A 26,668-nucleotide genomic window follows, 5' to 3' on the forward strand; every position below is an offset into this window, starting at 1 on the left:
TACTGAGATCTTTTTGGGAGAGGAGAATCACTGTCCTAGGTGTTTAAAAAAAAAAAAAGACAACTTATCATTTCATCAGACATTCTTTAATCACATCACTTCTTTGAATCAGTGCTATAGAAAAACACAGTTGATTCAGCAAAAGACTCAAATTCCAATCCTAGCTTTTTACTCATTTGACAATAAGTTTGGCATTCATCAGTCTGGGCCTTGAGTCTCTTACATGTAAAACAGGAGAACTGAATAATTCTTCAGGTTCTGATAACCCATGAATGAATCCAACCAGTCATCTATTAGGTGGACTCAATCCTCTAGCAGTAGTAAGCTCAAGTAATTCTTTTCATCACACTTAAAACTTTCTCACTGAATAAAGAGAAAGGTACATCTAATCCAGTATGGATAGAGCAACACAATAATGTTATACGACAGGCATTTTTGACAGTTATGTTGTACAAAGTTTCAGTCAGAAAAAAAAAAAATCTATGAAGAGCATGATTCAAGGTTCTCTATGATCCTGCATTAAGAACTGGAGACTGGACCCTGGGAGAAATTCCAAAAGGACATTGCTTTAAAGCCAGTGATCCTGGGATGGAGCCAGCAGAGTAGGAGCAAAGGAACTGCCATCCTTTGCTCATCCAACCAAGCCTGCTTCAGTGTGCTTGCCATTGTACAAATACCTCTGGATCAACTCCAAGGAGGAAGAAAAGGAGATGGAAGTCTGGGTAGCATTAAGCTATGCAAGCCAAAGAGAGGGATGATGTGCAGCAGTCCCAACAGGCAAGTGGCAGAGGAAGAAGCTGGGGGAGGTCAGGTGAATTAAAAGCCTGAAATGGAAAAGTCTTAAGTTGAAAAGCAGTAAGAGAATAGTGGCAGGAAGTGAACTACAAAAGAAGGTGACAAAGCTCTGATGCAAACATACAAGAGAAACAGTTCAGAAGGAAATGAAGGGTAGTAACAGGTGGACAGTGGACAGTGTGGTGGGAAAATGTGCAGGGTGCTTAGTGTTGGGCCTGCAATATGCAGGTAATATTAAAGGAACAGAGGATGAAAGAATGATGGAGAGAAGGGCCATTCAATCAAGACATAAGTGAGAAAATGTACTGAGAGATGGCAGTGGTATATGACGGGCTGAGGAAAAGCAGTTGTCAGGTGATTGACATTTAAGACTGACAATTATGCTAATGGAAAGAAAAAAACATTGGACCTCCTATAGAGGAAACCAAACAGACTGAAAATGGGAAAAACAAGCATAAAATACTCCCAGAAAAAACAAAACACTGAGAACATCTTTACCTTAAAGAAGAGCACAAAATATGATGTATGTTGGATATTTTTAAATTGTTTTCTCCTAAGTTAGGAGACTCCTTAAAGGACATTTTCATGCCAAGCTGGCATAAGCTCAAGAGAAGCAAGAAAAGAGCGACAAGATATTGTACAAAGTACTAAAAAAGAGTTGACAAATAGTGACACTTTTTTAAAAAGATTTTATTTATTTATTCATGAGAGACTCACAGAGAAAGGCAGAGATGTAGGCAGAGGGAGAAGCAGGCTCCATGTAGGGAGCCTGATGTGGGACTCCATCCTGGGGCTCCGGGATCATGCCCTGGGCCAAAGGCAGACGCTCAACCACTGAGCCACCCAGGCGTCCCAAATGGTGACATTTCTATGGCAAGCAGCAAAAACCCATATTTAAATGGTAACAGTTCTAATCCCAGTAAGACAAAAGTCTTTGAAATAACAAAGTCTATTTTAACAAGAGGATTACCAACCAAAACCCATGCTTATTTTAAAGCAATATGTAACACAATAAAAACCCACAAATAGCTTACAACTGGGAATACTATTTGGAGTTCAACAAAATGGTATTTGATCTATAACACAACTGAAATACAAAGAATCCTATCTCCTGAGCATAATCTATTTTTGCAGAAATGTGGCCCCTCTGAAAAACAGTAAAAATAAAATAAGCTATCCTAATTCTAGACTTAACTTTATTAAGTTTTTAGAAGAAAGCAGATAAATATCCAAGTGAATAAAAACAAATCCAAGTTGTAACAAGAATTTTAATAACCTGATACTTTTATGCTGGAGGTTTTCCTCAGCCCTTCATTTATTTAGCTTCAGTGATTTCTGAACTAATCTCCTTTTAACTATTTGGAATAAGGTATCTGATTTTTAACAGGAATGTGATGATCCAACATATGACATAGTGATGGACTAAGTAATGGAGTATTTGATGTAAAATGCAATTCCCTCTGGGATATGTTTCAAATTCCTGTTCTAGAGGACATGTGACCTACAACTCAGGTTCTGACACTGAATCTGGGACAGGGGTATGCAAACTGCAGCCTGCAGGTCAAATCAGCTCACTGTTTTTGTATGTCCTATGTTAAGAACAATTATTTACATTTTTAAATAGCAGGAAAAAAGTCAATGAATATTTTACAAAATGTGAAAATTACATGAAATTCAATTTTCATTGTCCACAGATAGTTTAATTGGAACATGGCCACACTTATTTGTTTACATATGATTGTTACACATGATTGCTTTTATGCTACAATGTCAGAATTGACTAGTTGTGACAGTGACTGGACAGCAAAGCCTAAAATATTTACTATCTGGCTTTTTACAAAGAAAGTTTCTGATCTCTGGTCTAGTGTGAATTACACTAGCAAGGAATTCAGAAACAAGAGCTTAAGAGTTTAGTCAACTAACTAAAAAAATACTAGTAATTTAAGAACTAAGAATTCTTTGAAAGCTGATGAAAACAGGGAAACTATATTTCAAATTGTTTGTTTTAATGTAGGAAAGGGTTCAACTAAAGAATATCAGGTAAGAACAGGTCAAAGGACTTGTACCACAAAATACTGTAATGTGTTGTTGCTGAATCTGAGAGGAGAAATGGAAGTATTTCTAGGTCCTCCAAATTCCTGGTATTTTTCAAGAGATTCATAGACATTTAACAAAATCATAGCTGAACTACTATGCACCTAGTTGGAGAAAGATGTACAAATTTGTACCTTGAAACGCTTACAATTGTTGTCAAGAACCACTTGTTAAATCACTTGTAAGAACCATGGAAATTGCATACAATAAAGTAAAAGTAGCCCATGAAGGTCTCTGTGGATCCATTTGTTACACAGTCTTCAAGTACAGAACACAGACTTCTGATGTAGCATGCCCTCTTTCTTCTTTCCTTCCTCTCACCTTTTAACATTTATCCTGTCCCTGCTTTTTGCCCTTGAACATCTGTCTTAAAATATTACTTGCATTTCAGTTGAACCACACTGAAGTATAAATTCCACAATGTAAGCATATGTAAACATCCTTTAATTCCACCACAGTGTCTAAAATAGGGCCAAGCAGGAGAATTCAATAAATGATTTCAAAGTTCATTCTCTGTTGTGTGTTATCAAAATAGTCCAAGTCTGAATTCTATATGTAGCGGCAAAGTTTTACAACATCTACTACACATGGCTGCTTATAGGTAAAATTAATACTATAAAGGCCTAACTCTGGTATGAAAAGAGGGAATAAACCAAGCACTTGAAGTATTCAAGTTTAAAAGATCCAAGGTGTTCCCCTGCTTCATAATTTCAAGGAGCAGTAAGCATAGATAAAGCAATGTGATTTGAAGGAGATGCTATACAATGATAATATAACAACAACAAAATTTAAATGCTCATTTCAACAATCTCAAACAAAATGAATAATCACATTGAGTTTAGGTAACAAAAGCTGTCACCACTAGGAATTATCAGCTCATTATAAAGCAATAGTCTGTTTTTCCCTTTCAAAACAAAATTTATAAAACTAAATTCAAATACACTTAGAATAAAAGGTTAGTAGACACAGTTATACAAGGATTTTCAACGTTATTTTCAGAAAGAGAGAAGCAGCACCTGTTAAATCTTTCAAGAGCCTGAGCAAGATTTTGACAATTCTTCCAATAAACTCAATTTCTTTAGATATGAAACTTTATGCTGAGATCTTCAAGATGTGGCTATGAAACATTAATGATCAATTACTTAATGAACAAATTCCTAATGAGTGCCTGCTAAGGACCCAGGTACTACTCTAGGCACTGAGAATACAGCAAAGAAAAACAAACAAATCCCTGCTCACAGGAGCTTACATTCTAATGTAGGGGATCATACCAGAATGTGATAATTTAACAAAGAAATGTAATCTATTAGAAAATGTAATCATTTAACAGTAACAGTTGGTGACAGTGCTCTGCTGAGAATTACCATAATGTGAGAATGTAACAGAGCAGCTAGACAGCTACTCTGGACTGGCTGACCAGGAAATGCTTCTCTTTTGGTGATGTCTGAACTGAGGTCTTAATGTTCTTTTTTTTTTTTTTTTTAAGATCTTAAAATCTTAAAAAAGATTAAAAAAAATCTTAAAAAGATCTCTGTGAGACAGAGAGAAAGAGAGAGGCAGAGACACAGGCAGAGAGAGAAGCAGGCTCCCTGCACAGAGCCGGATGCCGGAACTCAATCCCTGGACTCCATGATCAGGCCCCAGGCTGAAGGCGGAGCTAAACCGCTGAGCTACCCAAGGGATCCCCAGGTCTTAAAGTTCTTAAGAGAAGGCTAGCCACTTGAAATACAGGAGAGCCCAGAAAGACAAAGGAACAGCTATTGCAAAGGGCTAAGACAGAATGAACTTGGCCTGTTGAGGCACAAAATAAAGGCCAGTGTGGGTGAAAGAACATAAGTTAGAGGGGAGTAAGTAGGAGAAGAGGTGGCAGATATTAATTATGATAGATACCCTGGGTTGTATTATGTGTGTCAGATGGAAGCCACTGGAGGGCTTAGGCAGGAATGAGATCTGATCACTCTGGCTGCTAATTGCAGAACAGTCTCAAGAGGGACAAGACAGAAACTCCTATTAGGAGTTCACTGCAGTAGTTAAGGCAAATGAGGATGATAACATGCACTTTGATGGAGTTATTAACAGAGGAAAGAGATGGGAAAAAACCATTCAGGATGTCTTAGAGCTAAAGACAAGACTTGATAGATCTGATAGGAGGGGTGAAAGAAAAAAATAAATGAATAAAACAGGATATTCCTACGCCTTTATTTGTGAAATTGGGTAGGTGGTAATTTAATTTACTGAGATAGAAGTCTAAAGAAAAAGCAACTAATTCACTAGTTGGCTTTCATTTGCATTTGACATTCCTAGTAAATACAAGACTTCAAGAAGACAGCCAGGTGTTGAGAGTCCTGGCTGATACCTGACAGTTCAGACATGTGGATAGCTCTACTATCCAAGCCCAATGATACAACCTGCTTATTTGATCTCTGAGTAATTAATGTTCTTTAGAAGAATAAATTTTGGGAGAGTTAAGAGTTAACAGACACACTTTGATAACAATGATGTGTTAAACAAAAGAGTTTATAAACTATCAGCCTCTTTTAATTAAGAAAGGATTGTTATTTTAGAGATAGGATTTTTACCACTGATAATCAGAATAATTATCTCTGAGAAATTTAAGTGTACAGACTGGTTTCAGATTGCCTGCCTATGAATCATAGCCTCCCCAATTGCCAACTAGATAACATCAGGCAAATCACACACTTAGTGCCTCAATTTCCTCACCTGTAAAATGGGGATAATAGTAATTACGCTATGGTGTACTTGTGAAGATTAATTGAGTTAGTACACATAAAGCAATCAAAATAGTATCTGGCACATAACAACCACTCAAAAAATGCAAGTTAGTATTATTATCTACACTCTCCCTGTACTGTACATAGAAGTGTGTTCACACTTCAGTTTTCTAGTTAGATGCTTGCTAAGAGATGGAATCAAAGATTCAGAATGAGTTAGGGAAGCACATGAAAAATCTTCTCAAAAAAATAGGGTTTGAGAATTTGACAGATTGCTAAAACATCCTCTTTAAAAGTAAGCTATAGGGGTGCCTGGGTAGCTCAGTTGGTTGAGAGTCCAACTCTTCATTTCGGATCAGGTCATGATCTGAGGGTCATGAGATCAAGCCTCACCAGCATCTATGATCAGTGGGGACTCCGCCTGAGATTCTCTCCCTCTGCAACCCCTCCCACAACAAATAAATAAATAAATAAATAAATAAATAAAATAAATAAATAAATAAATAAATTATCTAAAAAAATAATATAAGTAAGCTATATATATGCCAGTCATTCCTAAATCTCTTATCTGTAGCCTTGACCCAACCCTGGAGCTCCAGATTCATATATCTCACTACCTACTGGACACCTGACTTGTAACTTAATAGGCATATTATTGGAATAAAAAGGGAGGACAATCAATATGCCCTTCAGTAAGTGAATGATCAAGTGACCAACTCCAACTGCAGATTTTAGCATCACACTGAGAAAGTGCCCAGTTTGGCCAACTACATGAAACCCCACACATTGTAATCTGTTCACTTTAGCATTAATGTTTTCCAACTATGATTCTAATGAATATCTTGTTTACTATAAGTCACTTCAAATAATTTCTTAAGGTAGGCAGGGAATAAGGAAATAAGTAAAATGACCCCTAGGCTCTGTTGCCTGAGCACACTAGCTGCACACTCTTCAGCAGAGACAACTCTCAGTTGTCTTATCCTGGGCCATGACTCCAATCACCAACAATTATGTCAATAGGGTGACATCCCAGGTAGACTAGGACAGTCCCAGCAAAATTCTAACAGCGTGGCCTTTCATTCTTAAAAGTATTTAATTGGGTGAGAAATTATATGTCTAACTATATACGTGATCATCAAGAACTCTGTAGCACCTGGCACAGGAGCATCCATTTATTCAGCTAATATCTTCCAAACACCAGGTGCCAAGTCCCATGCTGGGCTCCAGTAAAATGCAGGATTCTAGCACAAGAGTGTAAGTCCTGAATAGCCATAAGATGTATGCAAAAAAGAGTCATATGTAGATCTGGAGTTTTAGTAAGAGTCTCTGAGTTACTTACCACATCTAAGTAAGACATGAGACCAGCAAAAATGGTACATTTCCTTAGACAATAAGTAGATAACTGACTGGTATGTTAGACAGATGTTATACATAGTGTGTGCCGGTGTTTGGGAATCTATATAATTTGTATACTTTACTCTTAGAAAACAAGCATAAGAATTCATGACCATGAATGTTAAGCCTTTGTTGTAGATTGTTGAATAAATGACTAAATACTTCTTGCTACCAGAAGTGTGAGTGGAAAACAGATAGTAAGGAAAGATGTTTATTTTTATGATCAAGTAGGATAGCACACAACAGAAAAAAAGGCATCATTAGAACTATGTTTCCTTTCTCTGATTTAAAGCACTATTTCTCCCTTGACCTTCAAAATAAAATATAGTTCACACATTTTAGGCTGCTATTTCCCCCATTAACATAGGTAGAATCAGGAAATCTCAACTGGTTCAGTTGTGATTTCTTCTGAATTAGAAATACCAAACAGATCATTTAGGCACATCACCAACAAATAAGCATATCTCAGGAAACATAAGCTCACTCACTATACTGAAAAGCAGTTAACAAAGCAAATGCCCCTGATACATTTAAAGTCAGCAATTTTCAAATGTTACTCTTAGAGCTAGAAGGAATCTAAGAAGTAAGGAGACTTTAACATACTACCTTGATGGGAATCCTGGTAGCTTACATCATGGAGGCTGTAGATCCAATGTTTAGAATTTAGAACTGTTGGTTAGTTAAAACCCTTAAAACAAATTATCTCTAAGGACCCTTCATTTTATGCTGAGGCCCAGCAAAGCCACATTGTAATAGTGGATACGATATGACTTTGAAACTCAGGCACACCTGTGTAACCTCTTCCTAGATCTCTTCCTTATTGTGTTACCTTTCTTTTTCTTTCTTTCTTTCTTTCTTTCTTTCTTTCTTTCTTTCTTTCTTTCTTTCTTTCTTTCTTTCTTTCTTTCTCTCTCTCTCTCTCTCTCTCTCTTTCTTCCTTTCTTTCTTTTCTTTCTTTCTTCCTTTCTAAGATTTTATTTATTAATTTATTTGACAGAGAGAAAGAGAGAGAGAGAGAGAATGCCCGTGGGTGTGCGCAAGCCAGGGCAGCGGCAGGCAGAAGGAGAGGGAGAAGCAGGGTCAGCGCTGGGCATGGGGCCTGAAGCGGGGCTTGATCCCAGGGCCTTGGGCTTAATCCTAGAACCCTGGGATCATGACCTGAGCTGAAGGCAGATGCTTAAGGGGCTGAGCCACCCAGGTGTGTCCCCTTGCTGTGTGTTTTTGAGAACATTACTGAACTTTTCTATTTCTTATCTATAAAAATGAAAGTAATACTTATCTTTTAAACATATTATTTAAATTAAGTGAATTTGTATTTATGAAACTATCTGCCACATAATAGACAATACATAATAATTTCTTTCCTTCTAAAGGGTGACTAAATTGAGAGACATAAGGCTGGTAGGGGGAAAGGGCCAGGGCTAGATCCAAGAAATAAGATCCCCTTCACCACTTAAAAATAATTCAGTTGTTTCTAAAATGACTTCTATATTTAAACACACCAGAAAATATTGCTTTAAATACCTGAGTTGGGGGCGGGGGCGGGGGGGGGAGGTAAGGGTTATTAAAGTAAACTTGGAACACTACAGCCTGCAAAGAAAAACATTTGTGCCTTCAAGCACAGAAAGATATTTCCTAAAAACAAAATAGCAAAAAGAGTCAGGAAGCCTAAGGGAGGAAGTATTACGCTGGCTACCTTTTAAAAAATGACATCTGCTCAGCTTGTACCTGAAGGCTACCCTTCCAGAAATAATACTGCAGAATTCTGCAGCTTATTGGATACTCCACAACACTTACTTCAAAATTAATGTTTGCAGCAAGTATGTATCAAGTGTCATTGATACATGGGTCAGTGCCCAGTGGACTATATGACATGGGTCAGACTTTGGTTTTATCCTTAAAAAAAAAAAAATCTTAGAATCTGGTATAGAAGAGGAGTAGACTTTGAAGAACAACCAAAGAACATAACCGTATATTAAGCCTCATGGAACTTGAAAGGTTCAAAGCCAGCCTGTGCTGAGGAGTTAATACTTAATACCACCTACTTGGAATGAAATACCCACCCACTGCGCTGGCTGGCAGCGAGGTGTTTCAGTTGTGTTAACTAACTAAATTCTAGTCTTGTTTCTGACACCCACTAGCCACGTGAACTCGTCAAGTTACCGGATATATTTAGGTCTCATGTTTCTCGTTTATAAAATGGTTGAGTTCAAGAGGATGGGTCTCTCTCCAAACGTCCGTTAGGGGCAGCCCGGGTGGCCCAGCGGTTTGGCGCCTGCCCTCAGCCCAGGGCCTGATCCTGGAGACCCGGGATCGAGTCCCACGTCGGGCTCCCCGCATGGAGCCTGCTTCTCCCTCTGCCTGGGTCTCTGCCTCTCTCTCTGTGTGTCTCTCATGAATAAATAAATAAAAGCTCAAAAAAAAAAAAAAACTTAAAAAAAAAGAAACCCCCGTCCTTTAGGCTTTTTATAGTCCGCATAACACGAGACGATGATAGCAAGAAAAACCGCAGCTTGTATTTACGTCGCACATATTATGCACCAAGTACTGTGCCAAAGAGTCTCATAGAAATTTATGTTGTTTAATCTTAAGAAATTGGCATTATCCTTAAGTGACCGATGAGGATAAGGAGCCGAAGCAGTATCAGAGGGCCAGGGTCCTGATGTGAACGGGAGCAGACTGCACCTAATCCAGGAGTCACCCTCAAGCACTACGCCCAAACTCTCTGCATTCACGAAAAACCTCTTATCTTATCAAGAAATACGTAAAAAGGAGAAGCTTAGGAAAGAGTCCTTCCTGACAGGCAGGCAGATCCGAGGTAATGTCACGGCGTTTCACGCAGCAGCGAGGCTCTGGCGCCGCCTGCTCCGCGCCGCTGCCGTCCCCGTCCAGCTGGGCACAGCCCGCGGGGACACACGCCGCGACGGCCCGAGGCGGCGGGGGGGTGGGGGGTGGGGGGGGTGGGGTCGGGGGCGCCCCGCGGCCGCGGGGGCACAGGGGGTACCTGGGCTGCTGGCTGCTCCCGCAGGCTGCTTCTCCCACCACTCGTCTCCAAGATCGTCTGCCATCTCCGGGAGGGGCCAGATGGGAACGGACCACCACGGGAAAGCGGCCGGGGTGGCAGGTCCTCCCGCTGCCTCCAAGCCGGGAGTCCGGAGCCGGCCGCCAGCACGCGGAGCCGCCGCTCGGGCTCGGTCGCCTCCGCCCCGCGGCGATGACGTCACGCCTGCGCCCCGCCTCCTCAGCCACGGAGCCCCGTCTCGTCGCAGTTTCCACACAAACGCTGACGAGCCCGCTGGGTCTGGCAACTCCAGATAAATCCTCACAAAAGCATAAAGACGACAAAAGGCAGAACCCCCATAGAGGGTCTTTAAATAACCTCTTTTAAGACGTTTTGTATAGTTTTTTTTTTTTTTTTTTTTTTGGGCGAAAAGCTATTGACGAAAGTGTGAAACACGATGCTCAGATGATTTTTCTCTGCTGGGTTTGAAAGGACCGGAGCGGCGGGAGCAGCCCGGGGCACGTGGGTGTGTTGTCGTCGGCGTGTCCGGCGGGAGGGTAGCGTGAGTGTGCCCCGGGGAGACGCGCGCAGGAGTGGATGCCCGCGAATGTTGGGCTTTCGCCGCGGAGTTGGGTGCTGCTCTGTGCGCTCGGTGTGGGTCCAGAGAGTGTTGACGGGTCCGGAAGGGCTCGACCCGACCCGGGAACACGAGCGGGCCCGAGCGTTGCGAGGCGTGGGGCCCTTCACAGCCTCCTCCGCGGCGAGCCCGCCGCGCCTTGTGGAGCGGGGGAAGCGAGTCCGTTGCTGCTTATCTGCAGGTAAGGGACCCGCGGGACTCCGTGTCTCAGCTCCGGCGTGAAGTGGCAGAGATGGGAGCGACAAGGCCGTCGAGAAGGAGACTTGGATAAGAGAGACGATGACCGGTGAGCAGGTGACATGATGTCCTGCCCCCTACGAACCCGGCTATAAGACAGAGACCGCGACGAGATACGAGATACGGTCTTGCCTGCCTTAGACGGACGAAACCACGGGAGTCCGACCTCACCACGTTCCAGAGAGGAATCCTCTCACCTTCAACTGGTGCGGGTGTAAATTGGTGACGACCCCTCGGAAAGGCGGTTTGACGCCTCGTAGGAGTAAACCCGCGCGCCGTGCGAGCCAGCCAGTTCCACGTCTGAATCATCCACACTTGGGAATCTCGTGGACACTCTACGATATTCACAGCTGCACTGCTGGTCGTAGCACAGAAGTGGGAACATCGGAAACGTGTTTCTGTAAGAAGATGGGCGGCCACATTATGGTAGATAGCCGTAAAATTGAGCGTAGGAAATGAATCGACGCACGTAGTGACGTGGACATGTTTTGGAGACGAGATGCTGAGTTTTAAGACGCCGAGTTTCAGTTGCCGTTTTATAAAGTTCAGATACAGGGAGAACCACATCTGTTTAGCCCCCAAAATACATAAGTGATTTTAAGGAAAGAGAGAGCGGCGAACACAAAATTTAGGGTATGGAGTAACCGGCAGATGGGATTAAGAGGAACAAAGGTAGATGCAAGTTATTGGCAAATGTCCTATTGGCAGAGTGGAGAGTTCATAGATGTGCATTAGATTATTATGCTTTGTAATTTATAGGCATGTTACATATATTTTTTAAGGTATTTAATGATATTTATTTCCATGATTTAAAAGATGAGGGGAAAATCCACTTATACAGAAAAGTCATTTTCAGTAGAGTTAAATTAGGTGCTGTTTAAAGACTCACTAAGAATTCCAATTAATGGCTGAATAACTTAAATGACACTCAAGTTTCCAGACAGTTCTGCTGCCTTTCCCATGTGAGTTCAATTTCCCACTGACCCTGGTCTTATCCCAGGATAAGTCTTCCTCTTGTGCCTTGGATCCCAACCCCCTTTTGTCTTCTAGCCTCTTCTACTTGAGTTAAGTGGCAGCACTGTCCTCCCGATTGCATTGTCATCTGATTCACTGGTGGGTTTGGAGGCATCAATCTCCAGAATATATCCCAAATGTAACCATTTAACCAGCCTTCCCTTCACTTCCACCACCACAACCTTGGTCTGGGGTAGTCATCTCTCCTCTGAGCCACTGTAATAGGCTTCTAACCTGCTTTTCTCTTGCATTTTCTCCTGTTCGCCCCCCCCCCCCTCAGTCTTGCTTCCACACAGCAAGTAGTCAGAATCATTATGTCACTCCTCTTAAATTCTTTAGTCCTCTCTTATCACCCACCCACTTCCCAGTCACCTCCTTGGGGATTAGAATTGTGTCTCTCCTATTCACCGCCATGGCCCTAGGACCACAAACAGTACCTGGTACATGTAGACACTGAAAATATATAGACTGCCTGACTGAATTTGAACTTCCTTTACTCTGATTGCTTTATTTACTAAACAACTTGTTAAGTTTGTTTCCCAAATCAGCTTTCTTTTTGAAGACAGAAAAAGTCAGCAAACTAAGGCCCCCAGCCAAATGCAGCCTATGACCTATTTTGTTCCAGTGAGCGAGGATAGTTTTTACATTTTCAATGCATTGCTTAAAGAATGACAAGATTAAATACATCAACGACCAGAAAGGGAGGAAGAAAAAAAGAAAAGAAAAGAAAAATGCAACAGAGCCAGTGTCCCTAATGTATTTATGACACTCAAAAATCCTTTACAGAAGGTCCTTTACAGAAAAAAGCTTATTGACCCCAGATTATTTTGACTAGCCAACCTAAGTTGTACATCTAAGTGTTCTGTTGATCAGTGAATTGGCGTCTTAATTTATAAACTAGTCGTAAAATTTCATACCCCAGTATTTGATCATGTCATCTACCATGGAGAAGCTCAGGTGAACACAGATCTTTGTCTGTTTCCTCTTTGTGTTTGATATCTAAATGAATATTATGAGAGGTTAGAAGAGGAAGCATTCACTTCCCCGTGGGGTGCACGGAGAAGCCTTTATAAAGGAGGTGGTACTTGAACTTGACCTCATCAATGTATATTGATTGGCGTGTTTGGACAAATGCCAGTTGAGTCCGGTGACTCAAGAGGCTACTGGTTTTGAGAAAAGAGGGCCCAGCAGTTGTAGGCTATGATACAAGCTTCTTTTCCACTCACTTCATAATGATGTGGCATATCCCAAGGGGCCAGGGGCCAGGTGTTGCTGTGGGGAATCTGACTGGACCTAACGGGGAATCACAGCACAAACTATGAGTGTTCTAGGGTAAGGCCATGCCTTCTACAGCTCAACCATTAAAAAAAGCAATTACTAGCATGATACTGAGCTCTAGTGGAAACTGAGCATTTGACAATGGAACGTCAAATGATTATATGAACTGCCCTTCAGGATCTGGGTTTGGTAAGGTTGGGTGCACACATCAATAGTTACTGAACACTAGAAATGGTTTTACATGAGATCACATCTAAGCCGGCCCAGAAGTTATAAGGAAAGTTGACCCAGGTCTCTGTTGTATTCCTCACCTCACACCTGTGGCCTCATGGGGTGTCCCTGTGACCAGCTGATGATAGAGAAAAATACTAAAGACTGGTTCAAGCTTGGTATATTGATAGAACTGAAAATGGACTGCTACTGTTCTACCACAGTGGCAAGGACAGTGGCAGAGCTTCGAGGTGTACATTTAACCATGTCCTTTGTATGGAAAGAGAAGGTGTCTGAGATAAGGATAGTGGGTCAAGGCCTGTAAGATGTGGTGTTTGAAGTTCAATAGCAAAGATACCTGGGAAGAGGCAGGAGGAGGGACCCAAGGGAGTGGGCAAAAGTGAGTAGGTTTTTGTGTCTCATGTCTAGGTCTACCAGAGAGTATCTACCACAGACAAGACACTAAGCAACCAGGTGGATATATGGCACTTTGTATTAACCAGAGATAGCCGTCACTATTTCCCATCTGGCATACTTTCCTTGCAGTGAGACCTTGACATTCCTACCTTGGGATGTTCATGTGGAACCCAGATGTCATGCTATAAGAAAGCCCAAAAGAGCCTGCATAGAGGGATCCCTGGGTGGCGCAGTGGTTTGGCGCCTGCCTTTGGCCCAGGGCGCGATCCTGGAGACCCAGGATCGAATCCCACATCAGGCTCCCAGTGCATGGAGCCTGCTTCTCCCTCCGCCTATGTCTCTGCCTCTCTCTCTCTCTCTCTGTGTGTGTGTGTGACTATCATAAATAAATAAAAAATTAAAAAAAAAGAGCCTGCATAGAGAAACAACATAGAAATAACATATATAGGTATTCCTGCCTATAGCTCAGCTGAGGTCTCTGCCAACAACCAGCATCAACAACCAGACCTATAAATGAAGATACCTCCAAGTGACCCTAGGCCCCAGTTGTTGATTCGCCTTCAGTTGTAGTCCTAGTCCTGTGATGTCCTAGACATCACAGAGCAGAGAGAAACCATCCCCACTATGTCCTCTACAAAATTCCTGACCCACTGGATTCATAGTAGGAAAAACCTGCTAGTGGAGCTGCTGTTTCTCCTTCGCCTGTGAGGAGAGATCTTGTTCCTTGGGGAGCTGTAAGTTACTACAACCATTCTCTCTTCCCTTCCAACCCAGGTTAGGTATCTGCCTTGAGTGGCAGCATATTGACTCTTCTCATAGGCTGGGTGAGGTCAGGTGACTGAAGTAAAACTTAATTTTGTTTCATATCTTGAGTATGTATGAATTCTATAAAGATTCCCTCATTTATAGGAAGGAAAACCGTATCTATACCTTTGGAACCATAAAATTGTCATGCATGCTTATCTTGAAGAAGAAAGGAAACTTAATTCTAGTTTGCACTTTGGGGCCAGTGGATGAAGGTGGACTATCTAGCAGCTAGGTCTTAATTCCCTAGAAGGTAGTATTCACTGAAGTGGTGAAGGTGCAATTAAGTGGCAGTCTCCATAGCAGTCTGCAGAACTTTCCTGGCAGTGGCTGGAACTTGCAGTTTCTGGACTAACATGCTTAGACTCCTCACCCACTTGGTGAGCACTATGGTAAACTTGGGAGGTAAAGGAGGCTGCTGGAGATCATTTCCAATTCTCTTCTGTATCATGAGCTATTCCTGTTAATGGGTGGTTTTCCTTCTAGCTTTTTTTTCTTTAATTACTTTTAGAAATTCTGGTAAAATGCACTTAACATGATCTTTTACTATCTTCGCAGTTTTTAAAGTATACCATTTAGTGGCATTAAATGCATTCACATTTTTATGCAGCTATCACCACCACTGAGGACCAGAACTCTTTTTATCTTGCAAAATTGAATCTCTATCCATTAAGCAGTAACTTCACTCTACCACCTTCTTCCAGCTCCTGGCAACCAACCTTCTATTTTCTGGCTATAACTATGATAGGCACCTTATATAAGTGAATCATACAATATTTGTCCTTTTGTACTTGGCTTATTTCTCTTAATATGCCCTCTAGGTTAATTCATCTTGCAGTATGTGTCACAATTTCCTTTTTTTTTTCTTTAGGACTGAATAAGAGTAATTTTTTTTAAGATTTTATTATTTATTTAAGAGACAGCACACAAGCAGGGAGACGGAGAGGAAGAAGCAGACTCTCCACTGATTAGGGAGTCCATTGTGGGACTCATCCCAGGACCCGGAGATCATGACCTGAGCTGAGCCAACTGAGCCACCCTGGTGCCCCTGAATAACAGTCAACTGCATGGATATGCCACATTTTGTGTATTCATTCATCCATCGGTGGACGTTTGGGTTGCTTCTACCTTTTAGATATTGAGAATAATGTTGGTTTGAACATGGATGGACAAACATTTGTTTGAATTGTTTCTAGTTCTTTTGAGTGTATGCCCAGAATGGAAATGCAAGATCATATGGTGATTTTAATTTTTATTTTTTGAGGAACCACCATACTGTTTTCCATAGTGGTTGCCCAATTTTACATTCTCACCAGCAGTGCAGAGTGATTCCAATTTTTTCACATCCTCACTAACATTTTTTGTCTGCTTTTTAAATTTTTCAATAGTAGCTATCCTAATGGGTGTAAGATGGTCCCTTTCGTGTTTTTTTTTTTTTTTTTAGATTTATTTATTTATGTGAGAGAGAGAGAGAGAGAGAGAGAGAGAGGGGCAGAGATACAGGCAGAGGGAGAAGCCGGCTCCATGCAGGGAGCCCAATGTGGGACTTGATCCTGGGTCTCCAGGACCAGGCCCTGGGCTGAAGGGGGCGCTAAATCACTGAGCCACCTGGGCTGCCCATCCCTTTAGTTTAGTTTTTTTTTTTTTTTTTTTTTAAGATTTATTTATTTATTTATGATAGAGAGAGAGAGAGAGAGAGAGAGAGAGAGGCAGAGACACAGGAGGGAGAAGCAGGCTCCATGCCGGGAGCCCGGGACTCCAGGATCGTGCCCTGGGCCAAAGGCAGGCGCTAAACCACTGAGCCACCCAGGGATCCCCTCATCCCTTTAGTTTTTAAAGACACATGTATCTGCTCTCATCTCCTGAGAGATACATCTACCAGAATATGTCACTATAGCCTTCTGGTACCTGGCTGTTTCTCTTGTCTCTGGTAATGACAATAACTAAAAAATAACTGATAACTTGCTTCTCTTTCTCTTTTGAGGCAAGCTATGATCCTGAGCCCTCAGTGGTAGTTGCTTAGACAGCTGAGAACTTTTATCTTCTGCCTTGAGTCAATATGGTTTAATAGCTCAGATTGTGGACTATGAAGCCAGATGCTTGGGTTATAATCCTGGCATTGGCATTTATTAGATCTGGGACAAGTTAGTATGGCACAGTTTCTTTAGCTATAAAATGAAGCTAATAATAGAGTTACTACGAGGAGTAAGTAAGTTAATACATAAAAATACTTAAAGTGGTTTCTGGTACATGATTGGCACTCCGTCAGTAGTAGCAATTGTTACCCCTCTGTTGCACACCCTACTACTACATCCACTCTTCCAACTACTGTAGAAGATAGTTACTATTATTACTTACTATTTTATAGGCACAAAAGCTGAAATTTAGAAAGGTTAAATAATTGATTTAAGGTGACCAGCTGTTAAATAGAAGAGTTGAGATTTGTTCTGAATCTGACCCTAGAGCCCTTTCCTAACATGTTCTATATTGATGACTCCAGTTTGGGAGAGCGAATGACATGGACAGCTTCACTTTTGATGGGGGAAGGGCAACTATTATTACTAGTAGACCATTGGAGACTAAAGTAAACATACCATCACCTTTCCCCCCATTGTGTCTCTCATCCCATGAATAAAGAGCAGATGTGAACGTTGCTGCCAGCCACTTGCTTGTTAGATGAAAAGTGACTTGGCCATGATCATCACAAAATTAACTTTTAGGTCGTGGTGATTTTAATAGGGCATGTGAAATGTAAGTCTCCACAGGGTTCATAAACTTTAATTTAGAAGTGCTTTTGATTCTAATAAAAATCTATTTTTACTTGCCGTAAGATAGTAAAGAAAAAAAATCTCTGGAAGGGTTCTGGATGCCTTAAAGGAAAATTTGATTAGATGGTCTTGTGTTTCACTAACACAGATGAGAAACTTCTGAATACACTGGTAAAATGGAATGATGTGCCCCACTTTTTATTTAAATTCCATTACACTTATCTCCAGGAATTAGCAAAAAAAATTTTTTTTCTGCTAATAAAAATCATTAAGAGTTATTTGATATCATAAAAAATAACTTACTTGAAGATAAAATTTATCCTGATATAAATACTGGTTTTGAAAATGGAAGAAAGCATCAAATATTATATGTAACTCTCTGCTAAAAGAAAAATAACCTTAAGTCTTACTCCATAGGTATTTTTGTTCTTCATAATAGGGAATAACATGAACATTTGTATTTTTAGAGTTACAAAGACCATTAAGGAGAAAGCTTTTCTGAAATAGAGTAAAACATGGTTGATTTGCATTCTTTGTTGGGCCTGTATACTTAGTATTCATTGTATTCCATATGGATTAGGATATCTGTCTTTGCTATATCTATTATGGAGGATTTGTTAAAACAATTTAATGATTTTTTTGTCTGCAAATGGTGCTACTAATTTCAGGTTGGCCTTTTTCTCCCTTATGTTAGACACCGTGTCTCTTCCCAAGATCCACCTTTCATCTCCCTGCCAAATGCACTTCTGGAGCACAGGCATCTTCCTCCCACTATCAAGTTAGTCTTGTAAGTCTGTAAATAAACGGAGTGTCTTCTCATTTCCTTGCCTGCTAGTGGATCACCAGTTTTTGGCCGGGGGTGTCATCCTGGTTTTCTGGGTGTATCAATGAGAAGAAACCACCTTTGGGCCAAGCTTCCTTCTCCCTCATAAGACTATCTTGAGATTGGCCCTCAGGTCAGTTCAGTCTTTCAACCATCTCCTTAGTTTTCCATTCTTCTTTATTCCATTTCTTTGCTCCTGAAATAGCTCCATTGTTTTTGCAGTCCTTAAACCCTGACGACCTTTACTCATGAGACTTTTTAGGACTGTTTGCCATCAACCCATCATCCCATTTCTGGGTTAAAGCTATTCTGATTTCCTCATTGGTTTACTACTTGTAATTCACCTTCTTCATAGAATTGTCAAAGTAACTTTTCTAAAATACTTACTTTCATACCACTTTCTCACTTAAGGACCTATAAAGTCTCCTTATTGTATATTAGATAAAATATAAATGCCTCTTCCCTATATGTAAAACCCTATGTCATTTGACTCTTCTTCAGTTATTACCTTAGTTTCCTTTACTAGTCCTTGAGTAGATTCTCTGATCTACTCTTGCCATTTCCATTATCCCAGCTGGTCTTGTCTCCCACGTGTCCCAGAAAACACACACACACACACTCTCTCTCTCAAAATACCAGTTTTCTCTCTACATCTGAAACTAATGCTGTACTATATGTTGGCTAATTGAATTTAAATTTTTTAAAAAATACCAATTTCCTTCTGTCTATTTGAGGAGGAGAGCCCATTCCTCTTGGGATGTCCTTTGCTATTCAGATTCCATTCCATTAAAGTTGATTTCTTTAAAAATCATCTCCAAAAAGCTGTCTGTTGCTCGGTTTCATCCCAATGGAACTTCTCAATAATCTTGGAATATATAATCTTCTATGGAATCTTGGAATCCTAGGGCTGGATTCAGTTGTAGCTCATACCGGCTTTAAGCATTGCCTCCCACAACAGCTTTAAGAGATTCATCTTTCATTCTTCCTTCCAACTTGGTACTGGACTAGCACTCTGATGGGCTGTGAATGAAAGATGAAAGAAGGTGCCTGCTCTTAAGAACCTTACGCTTTTTCAGATATGGGAAACAGAAACAGGTCAGTTACAAGGCCTTCTGTACAAGGCAGGGTGATCACACGGGAGAAGGTGACTGACACCGAGTAGTAGGGAAGAGGAGGTGATGCTTGAGCTGTGTTTTGAGGGGTGAGGAGGAACTATGCAGGAGACATGTCAGAGCATTCCCAGCAAAGGAGCAGCATGGAATGGTCTTTCACTTTCTGAATCTAGCGTGCGTCCAGTCTAGTGTGCATCCAGTCAGCACTACACTACCTCACAATGACCTGGAAATTAACTTCTTGTTTAACAAAAATCTCAATTTCCTCCAAACAGACGATGATTTATTTTTAAGAGGAGAAGGGTCCTATTTTCCGTAGCTTTTGTATCCTTCACATTATCTAGTAGTATTGAGTACAAAGTAGGTGCTATTCTGTGTTTTGTTTTAACACAAAGGAATGCCTCAGACTCATTGTGATGATGGATTTACCCTGCTTGTCTAGCACTCTGAATTCCAACAATTTATTCTTGCTGCCTGTGTCTCCTGTATCCATTCTTCTGTTTTCTTTTGTGACCAACACTGTGTGCATACAAGATGATTGGTCCATATTATGGAAGTCTTTAGCTGTGGAATGAAAAAGAACTAACTGGTCTAAATGGGAGTGGAAGCTGTGGTCTTGAGCTTCCAGATTGATGGTTTAAGCAAGTGAGTAAATCAGCCACAGGCTGGTGACACTTGCTTATGGAATGGTTCGAATAATTCTTTTGTAATATCCTAGACATAAGTTATGATTGTTTTAAGCTTGATGAGTCATCCCATCGGGATTCTTTCTTTGTCAGTGATGCTTTTTAAGACCTTTAGGTTCTTGAAGCAAGTCTGCCTCTGCTCTATAGCTCAATTCACCACTGTCTCCCCTCAGGGAATTTGGCACTAGCTTGGCAAACTAAATAGTATAGAGTATTTGAAGATTGTTTTTTTGTGGAGGAAGAGAGGTTTGTGGCAGTGTTTTTCTTTTATGATGGATGTGATAGTGTGATAGATGAAGCAGCTGTTTGTCCCCTAGTATCTCCCTTCTTCCGTGTCAAAAGAATCCTAATTTTCAGCCGGGCATGTTGTTACCCTGAATAAATATTCAATTTCCCTCACTCTCCTGGTAGCTTTGGGCAGTGTGACTAAATTCAGAGCAATACGATGTGGGAGGATGTAATGTAAGCAACTACTTGCTTGAATTCTTTAATTAGGGAGCTTGCCCTCCCCTTCCTGATTTTTTTTTCACCTTCCCACTGTGGAATGTAGCTGTGATGGTTAGCTGTCCTGGACTTTGGGGATGAGGGCAACACCTTTGGGATGGAAAAGCAGCAAGATAGAAGGAACCTGGGGCTCTCAGTAGAACTACCACATGAGCCCTGGACTGCTGATGCTTGGAACTATTATGTCAAAGAGAAATAATTGTCTGTTTAAGCTGTGATCGTTGTCGGTCTCTGTTTCAGAGCTCATTAGTATACCAGGGGATAGAAAAAGTATGAGGTTCAGTGTCAGTTGAGTGATATGAATAAGATGAGAAACATACTTTTAAAGATATTTAATAAGTCTTTTTTTCAAATCAGTACAAAAATTTAAATACAAAAATGATTTGCTATTGACAAGTCTCAAATCTATCATGGAAACTCAAAAAAAAAAAAGTCACCAGTTTTTTATAGAGCACCTTTCATGGTTTTCTATAAAATATTTGAGAACAGTCACCCACTATAGACATTCTTTTCCTCTGTGGTATGTCATACTGCATTAAAACTCTGTGTTTAAATAACGTAATGCCAGTTTGGTCCATTTCACAAGGAAAAGTTCTAGTTGATTTTTGAATTAAATAGGGATTATAACACTATCCCTAGACTTTTGAGCATGTGGTTGTTTCATCTGTTTTTACACTAATGTGTTAACATGATGTGCAACACTTAAAAGGGAAACAGACATATAGATAATTATTTAAAACTCTTTTTTTAAATTATATGGAGTAATTCATTTAGCTCTGAGATTAGCACCATTGTAGAATACACAGTATCTGGCATAGATTTTGCTCCTTCCCTATCTAAAAGTTAGAAGCATATGCCTGATAATATACACACTCACGCACATTATATATATATATATATATGTATATTTAGGCAATTGAGTAACAACGAATAAATAAGTTGGAAGGTATTTTTAAAAGTGAAATTTGGTCTTAACTAAAGAGGTACTGTCTTTCATACCTGGTGGAAATAAAAAGCCCATACATGTACAGATAAATACGATTTATGGATCAGCTGATCTGACTTGCTTCCAAGCCATTTCAATGCAGCTATTCAGCAGAAGGAGCTTAATGGATCCCTGTTGCCTCCATAGTCATCAGTCCAAAACCAGTATCCTCAAGACCAACCTGAAGGATGTTTGACCATATAGATGCTGTCTGCTTTGAAAATGAAGTTTGGGTTGGAAAATGAAGTTTGGGTCAGAAATCTTTTGATGGGAAAAGTTTGTCGTAAAATTAGCAGTGCCCTGGTAGTGAATTCATTTCTCTTAAGAAATCAAGAAGAAAAGGTGCTCGTATACCATATAGGGGAAAGACACCTATTAGGCCGAGGAGAATTTTCTTGATGGTTAAAATGATTCAGATTTGACATAGACACATTTCCATGTGTGTTTATACCGTATTTATTTGTGTATTTTTCCACCTGTACCTTTCCCCTCAATTTCTTACTCTTAATTTTGAGGAACAGAACGTTCTACTACCATAGCCCCACATTATTTCCCACAGTGGCTTTATAGTATCAGCAACAGACTCATAGCTGACTGAAATATTTTGCCCACGTTTTGAGACCAGATTTGAATGCCCGCAGCAGTTAGTATGTACCTAAGTGAAAACCTGGAAGGATACTAATTTTTCTCTTTAAACCTATATTGACTCTTGCCTTGCACTGAGTATGAGGTGCCCGAAGTACGGGCTCTTACTGCCCTCTGACATTTCAGATAGCTCTTCCACAGGTTGCTTCTAAAGAAAGACTTCTTTTCCTATAATTTTAGTACCCACACTAGGAAGTAGTATATCCCATTTCTAAATTTAAAACTTCAGAAATCGTTTTTTCTTTTTTCTCTTTTTTTTTTCCCAAAAAAAACTACTTTCCTATAGAATTCTGAAACTCTGAAACGTTTTTTCTTGTCAAAAAAAAAGATGGCTTGGATTTTGAAAATTGGCTTTGGAACCTCAGACGATATGCCAACTTGCATATATCCTGTACCAGGAAATTTCTTCAAAATTCAGTAGCTACTGAAAAATACTGATCACCCCTTCAAGAGCGAAACCTCATTGTAGTCATTTGTATGGTAGGCAAAGGAGGCGGATTTTTATATGCATGTAAACGCAATTAAAAATTGCTGTTGATAATGAACATTCCACAATGCTGGAAAATCATTTTTTTCCTTGTGACTTCCACATGTTTTATATTAATTGGGTCATAGTGGAAGTTACATGGTGGAAAGAAAAAAAAATTACAGAAAATGAAACAAAAAGGATCCTCGAGAAATAAGTGAATTAATTCCTGCTCCTGTCTCCCACCAGGTTTTTTAGCTCCTGTCTTATATCCCCCAAATGGCTCATCCAGTGCGAAGCACACAGGGTTTGCTGAGTAAATAACACAGCAGGCAATTGGCTCATTTGTTCTTTTAGAGACACGAGATAACACAATTCTGAGTAGGACTCATGTTGATAAAAGACCTGGTCTCTGACAGGCAGGAAATAGCCCTTGGACTAACACCCTACTGCTCCCCCTGACTCCTTCCCACCAGGACTATAACACAGCAGAAGTGCTTCCCCACCTTCCCTGACAAAACACCCTCCTATATACAGAGGAAATTATGCAAGTAAATACGGTATATATACTTGTTATCATTAACATTTCTTTAAGCCATATTTATAAATCTTTAAACAATGTGAGCAAGTGACTTTTCATTAGCTATGATCTTTCATACTGAAATATTTTGACTGATCTGAATAAGCAGGTTATCATGGAAGCATATAACAATACAACAGCTAATATGATTCCAGTGGGTACAACACAAGTGTCAGTACTTGATACATAAATCTATCCCATCATTTTTAATTACAGGCTGCTATGCAGAGCATTTAACATGCATCTTAGTTTTTATTTGTACATGATGGTTCAGATTTTCACTTAAATATGACTTTCCAACTATATAAATGTTTTGAAGCAATTATGTTTTTCATTTGGATCTTTTCGGTGTGTCATTTTCTTTTCTTCTATTAAATCTCTCTTTCTTTTCTTTTTTTTTTACATGGGATATAATAAATATCCTGAAAAGGAGGAATGGACGTACTGCCCCGCATACAGTCCTGCAGCCTGTTCTGAGGGCAGTTGGAGGAACACTCGGTCTCCGGGCCTGAGCAGCAGCACCGCACTCCCAGATGCCTGGTCCAGAAAGCCCTTTTTGTACTCATCGTACGTGTACATCATGGGCTCGTTGTTCTTGAACAGAGCAACCCACACATTGCCCCCCTTGCAGTGAACGTGGTATGCAAAGTAGTAGACCCCAGGGACCTCGCAGGTGAAGATGCCCGTCTGTGGGTTGTAGTTCTGTCTGCCGTTATAGAGCAGTTTGTCAAACTTCACTGGGGCCCCCACAGGTGGGAAAGGCGCAGTCAGCTCAGCTGTGAAGGCAGGCATCTCGTAGGCTGGCCCTCCGTTCTTGCCTTTCTTAGCCCCATAGGCATGGGGGGGTTTCACTCCATCGATTCCCAGCCCCATATCTGGCAGATACTCTCCATGGGGTGGTGGTGTCGGGGGCATCACAGCTGGAGGGCCTGGGGGCCCTGGAGGGCCTGGGGGCCCTGGAAGGCCCGGCTGGCCTTGAGGACCAAGGGCACCAGGCTTCCCTGGGGGCCCATGAAGTCCTGCTACTCCAGGCTTCCCTACTCCAGGGAACCCAGGGGGCCCTGGGATGCCTGGTTCCCCTTTTGGGCCTGGCATTCCAGGTGGTCCAATGGGCCCACTGGGGCCTGCGATCCCTGGGATGCCTGGAGGGCCCTGTAGACCTTGATCCCCTGGGATTCCTGGTTCTCCCTTTGGTCCAAGCAGCCCTGGAGCCCCAGGGAGCCCTGGTAACCCTTTGTGCCCAGCTTCCCCCTTGGGCCCTATGGGACCTGGCAAGCCCCTCATGCCAGGGGGCCCTACTTCACCAAGGAAACCTGGCTTTCCTGGGAAGCCTTGAAGCCCTGGCTCACCCTTGGGACCTGGTGGCCCCTGTGGCCCTACAATGCCACCTTCTCCCTTGGGTCCGGGAAAACCAATAGCACCTGGAGGACCCATAGGACCTGGGATTCCAGGCAGGCCTGGCTCTCCTGGGGGGCCCCCCATTCCAGGGGCACCGACTGGTCCTTTCTCCCCTCTTGGTCCTAGAGCCCCAGGAAGACCCCCTATGCCCTTGTCACCCTTAGGTCCTGGGAAGCCCGGTTTCCCAATCCCTGGAAGGCCTGGGGGTCCTGGCAGCCCTGGCAGTCCTTGCTCCCCTTTGCCACCTGGAAATCCTGGCTGGCCAGGGATCCCATCCTGGCCTGGCTTTCCAACTCCAGGCATCCCAGGAGGCCCTTGAACTCCTGGGACCCCAACAGGGCCTTGGGGCCCAGGTTCCCCTGGAGGACCTGGCTTTCCCAGGGGGCCTTGGGGCCCAGGGAAGCCTGTCACTCCTGGTTTTCCCACCCCGGGAAGTCCAACAGGGCCAGGGGGGCCATGCATCCCTGGAGGACCCTTTAGGCCTGGCAGACCTGGCATCCCGAAGCCCTTCTCTCCTTTCGGACCCTGAAGGCCTGGAGGTCCCGGGAGACCTTTGGGTCCTCGCTCTCCCTTTGCACCTGGCTGCCCTGGTAGCCCTGGCCCACCTGGTTTTCCAATGCCAGGAAGTCCATGAGGCCCTGGAGGTCCTTGAGGCCCTGGGATCCCCATAGGCCCGATCTCCCCTTTGGGTCCAATGTCACCTTTTGCCCCTGGCATTCCCATGGCTCCTGGCTTTCCTGGCATCCCAGGCATACCTGGTTTTCCAATTCCTGGGTATCCCTGTGGCCCTGGTTTTCCTTTGGTTCCAGGTATCCCGTGACCTGGTAAGCCGGGGGGCCCCGGGGGTCCTCTTGGGCCGGGCTCTCCACGGGGGCCTTGCTCCCCTCGTAAACTGGCTAATGGTATTTCTAGTGGGAGAGAGGGGACAGAGAGAGTGGGGGGGGGAAGAGAGAGAAATTAGTATTTATTATTCCTTATTGAAGAAGTCATGATGATCACTACTTAGTTCTGACACCTCAGCCCATCACTGACTGAGAGGAGAGACCAGGAACCATGTGTTCATCTTCCAGGACTCTGATATCAGGACTTACACAGCAGTTAAGCTAATAATTGCTTTGTCCTGTTTGAAATACTGTTTAGAGAATGGGTATCTGTAGCTGCTCTTGTCAGCACTGGTTCAAGTTAAATAAAGCTAAAAAGTAATGAAGAAACATGTTTCCAAGTACAAAACTCCCAAGTTTCCTTATGATTGTGGTAATTATGAAGATTTTGGAAAATTCAAAAGAAGGGTAAAGAAAAATCAAAGTTGCCTATAATCACCTGACATTTGTATGTATTTCCATGCCATATGTTCTAGGTGTGTGTATGTATGTGCATACACGTGCATGTGTGTGTATTTTAAACAATGGAGTCATTCCCCATTTTTACTACTTTTTACTTAATGCTATATTTTTCCACATCTTTGATTTTTTTTATATAATAATTTATGGCTAAATAATATTTCCTCTTGTGTTGAAATACAGTCTAATGAATTTAGTGAAAGTAATTATCATGTAGATTCAGGGAAGAATAGAAGCATTTTATCTTGTAGGTGGTTTAATAACATCTTCTACATGGCACATCTGGGTGGCTCAGTCAGTTGGGTGGCTGACTCTTAATTTTAGCTCGGGTAATAATCTCAGGGTCATGGGATCAAGCCCCACCTAGGGCTCCATGCATAGCAGGGAGTCTGCTTGAGATTCTCTCCCTCTATTCCTCCCCTGCATGCATGTGCACACACGTACAATCTCTCTCTTTCTCTATCTCAAATAAATAAATCTTAAAAAAAATAAAATAAAATAGGGATGCCTGGTGGCTCAAGCAGTTGAGCACCTGCCTTCTGCCCAGGGCATGATCCTGGAGTCCCGGGATCAAGTCCTACATCGGGTTCCCTGCAGGGAGCCTGCTTCTCCCTCTGCCTATGTCTCTGCCTCTCTCTGTGTCTTTTATGAATAGGTAAATAAAATCTTTAAAAAATAAAATAAAAATAAATAAATAACATCTTTCCCATCTGTCCTCTAGACCAAATATGTATGCTTAGTATCTTT

The 26,668-nt window shown here is 41.7% G+C and overlaps 2 protein-coding genes across 7 annotated transcripts in view; both read right to left on the minus strand.

Annotated features, from left to right (window-relative positions):
* Positions 1 to 10,214, minus strand: part of CMSS1 (cms1 ribosomal small subunit homolog) — a 372,389-nt gene extending 362,175 nt beyond the window's left edge. For 3 of the 4 annotated variants that reach the window (XM_055315903.1, XM_055315902.1, XM_055315901.1), the window contains exon 1: positions 10,021 to 10,214. In XM_055315903.1, the coding sequence (XP_055171878.1) occupies positions 10,021 to 10,084 (64 nt within the window). In that variant the 5' untranslated portion in view covers positions 10,085 to 10,214. The remainder of the gene's footprint in view (positions 1 to 10,020) is intronic. The other variant, XM_055315906.1, reaches the window with a different exon arrangement.
* A 10,610-nt stretch (positions 10,215 to 20,824) lies between these two features.
* Positions 20,825 to 26,668, minus strand: part of COL8A1 (collagen type VIII alpha 1 chain) — a 140,264-nt gene continuing 134,420 nt past the window's right edge. For all 3 annotated transcript variants that reach the window (XM_055316326.1, XM_055316325.1, XM_055316324.1), the window contains one exon: positions 20,825 to 25,489. In XM_055316326.1, coding sequence (XP_055172301.1) covers positions 23,583 to 25,489 — 1,907 coding nt within the window. In that variant the 3' untranslated portion in view covers positions 20,825 to 23,582. The remainder of the gene's footprint in view (positions 25,490 to 26,668) is intronic.

The sequence above is a fragment of the Nyctereutes procyonoides genome, unplaced genomic scaffold (genome assembly GCF_905146905.1).
Source record: "Nyctereutes procyonoides isolate TBG_1078 unplaced genomic scaffold, NYPRO_anot_genome, whole genome shotgun sequence".
NCBI classification, from domain to species: domain Eukaryota; kingdom Metazoa; phylum Chordata; class Mammalia; order Carnivora; family Canidae; genus Nyctereutes; species Nyctereutes procyonoides.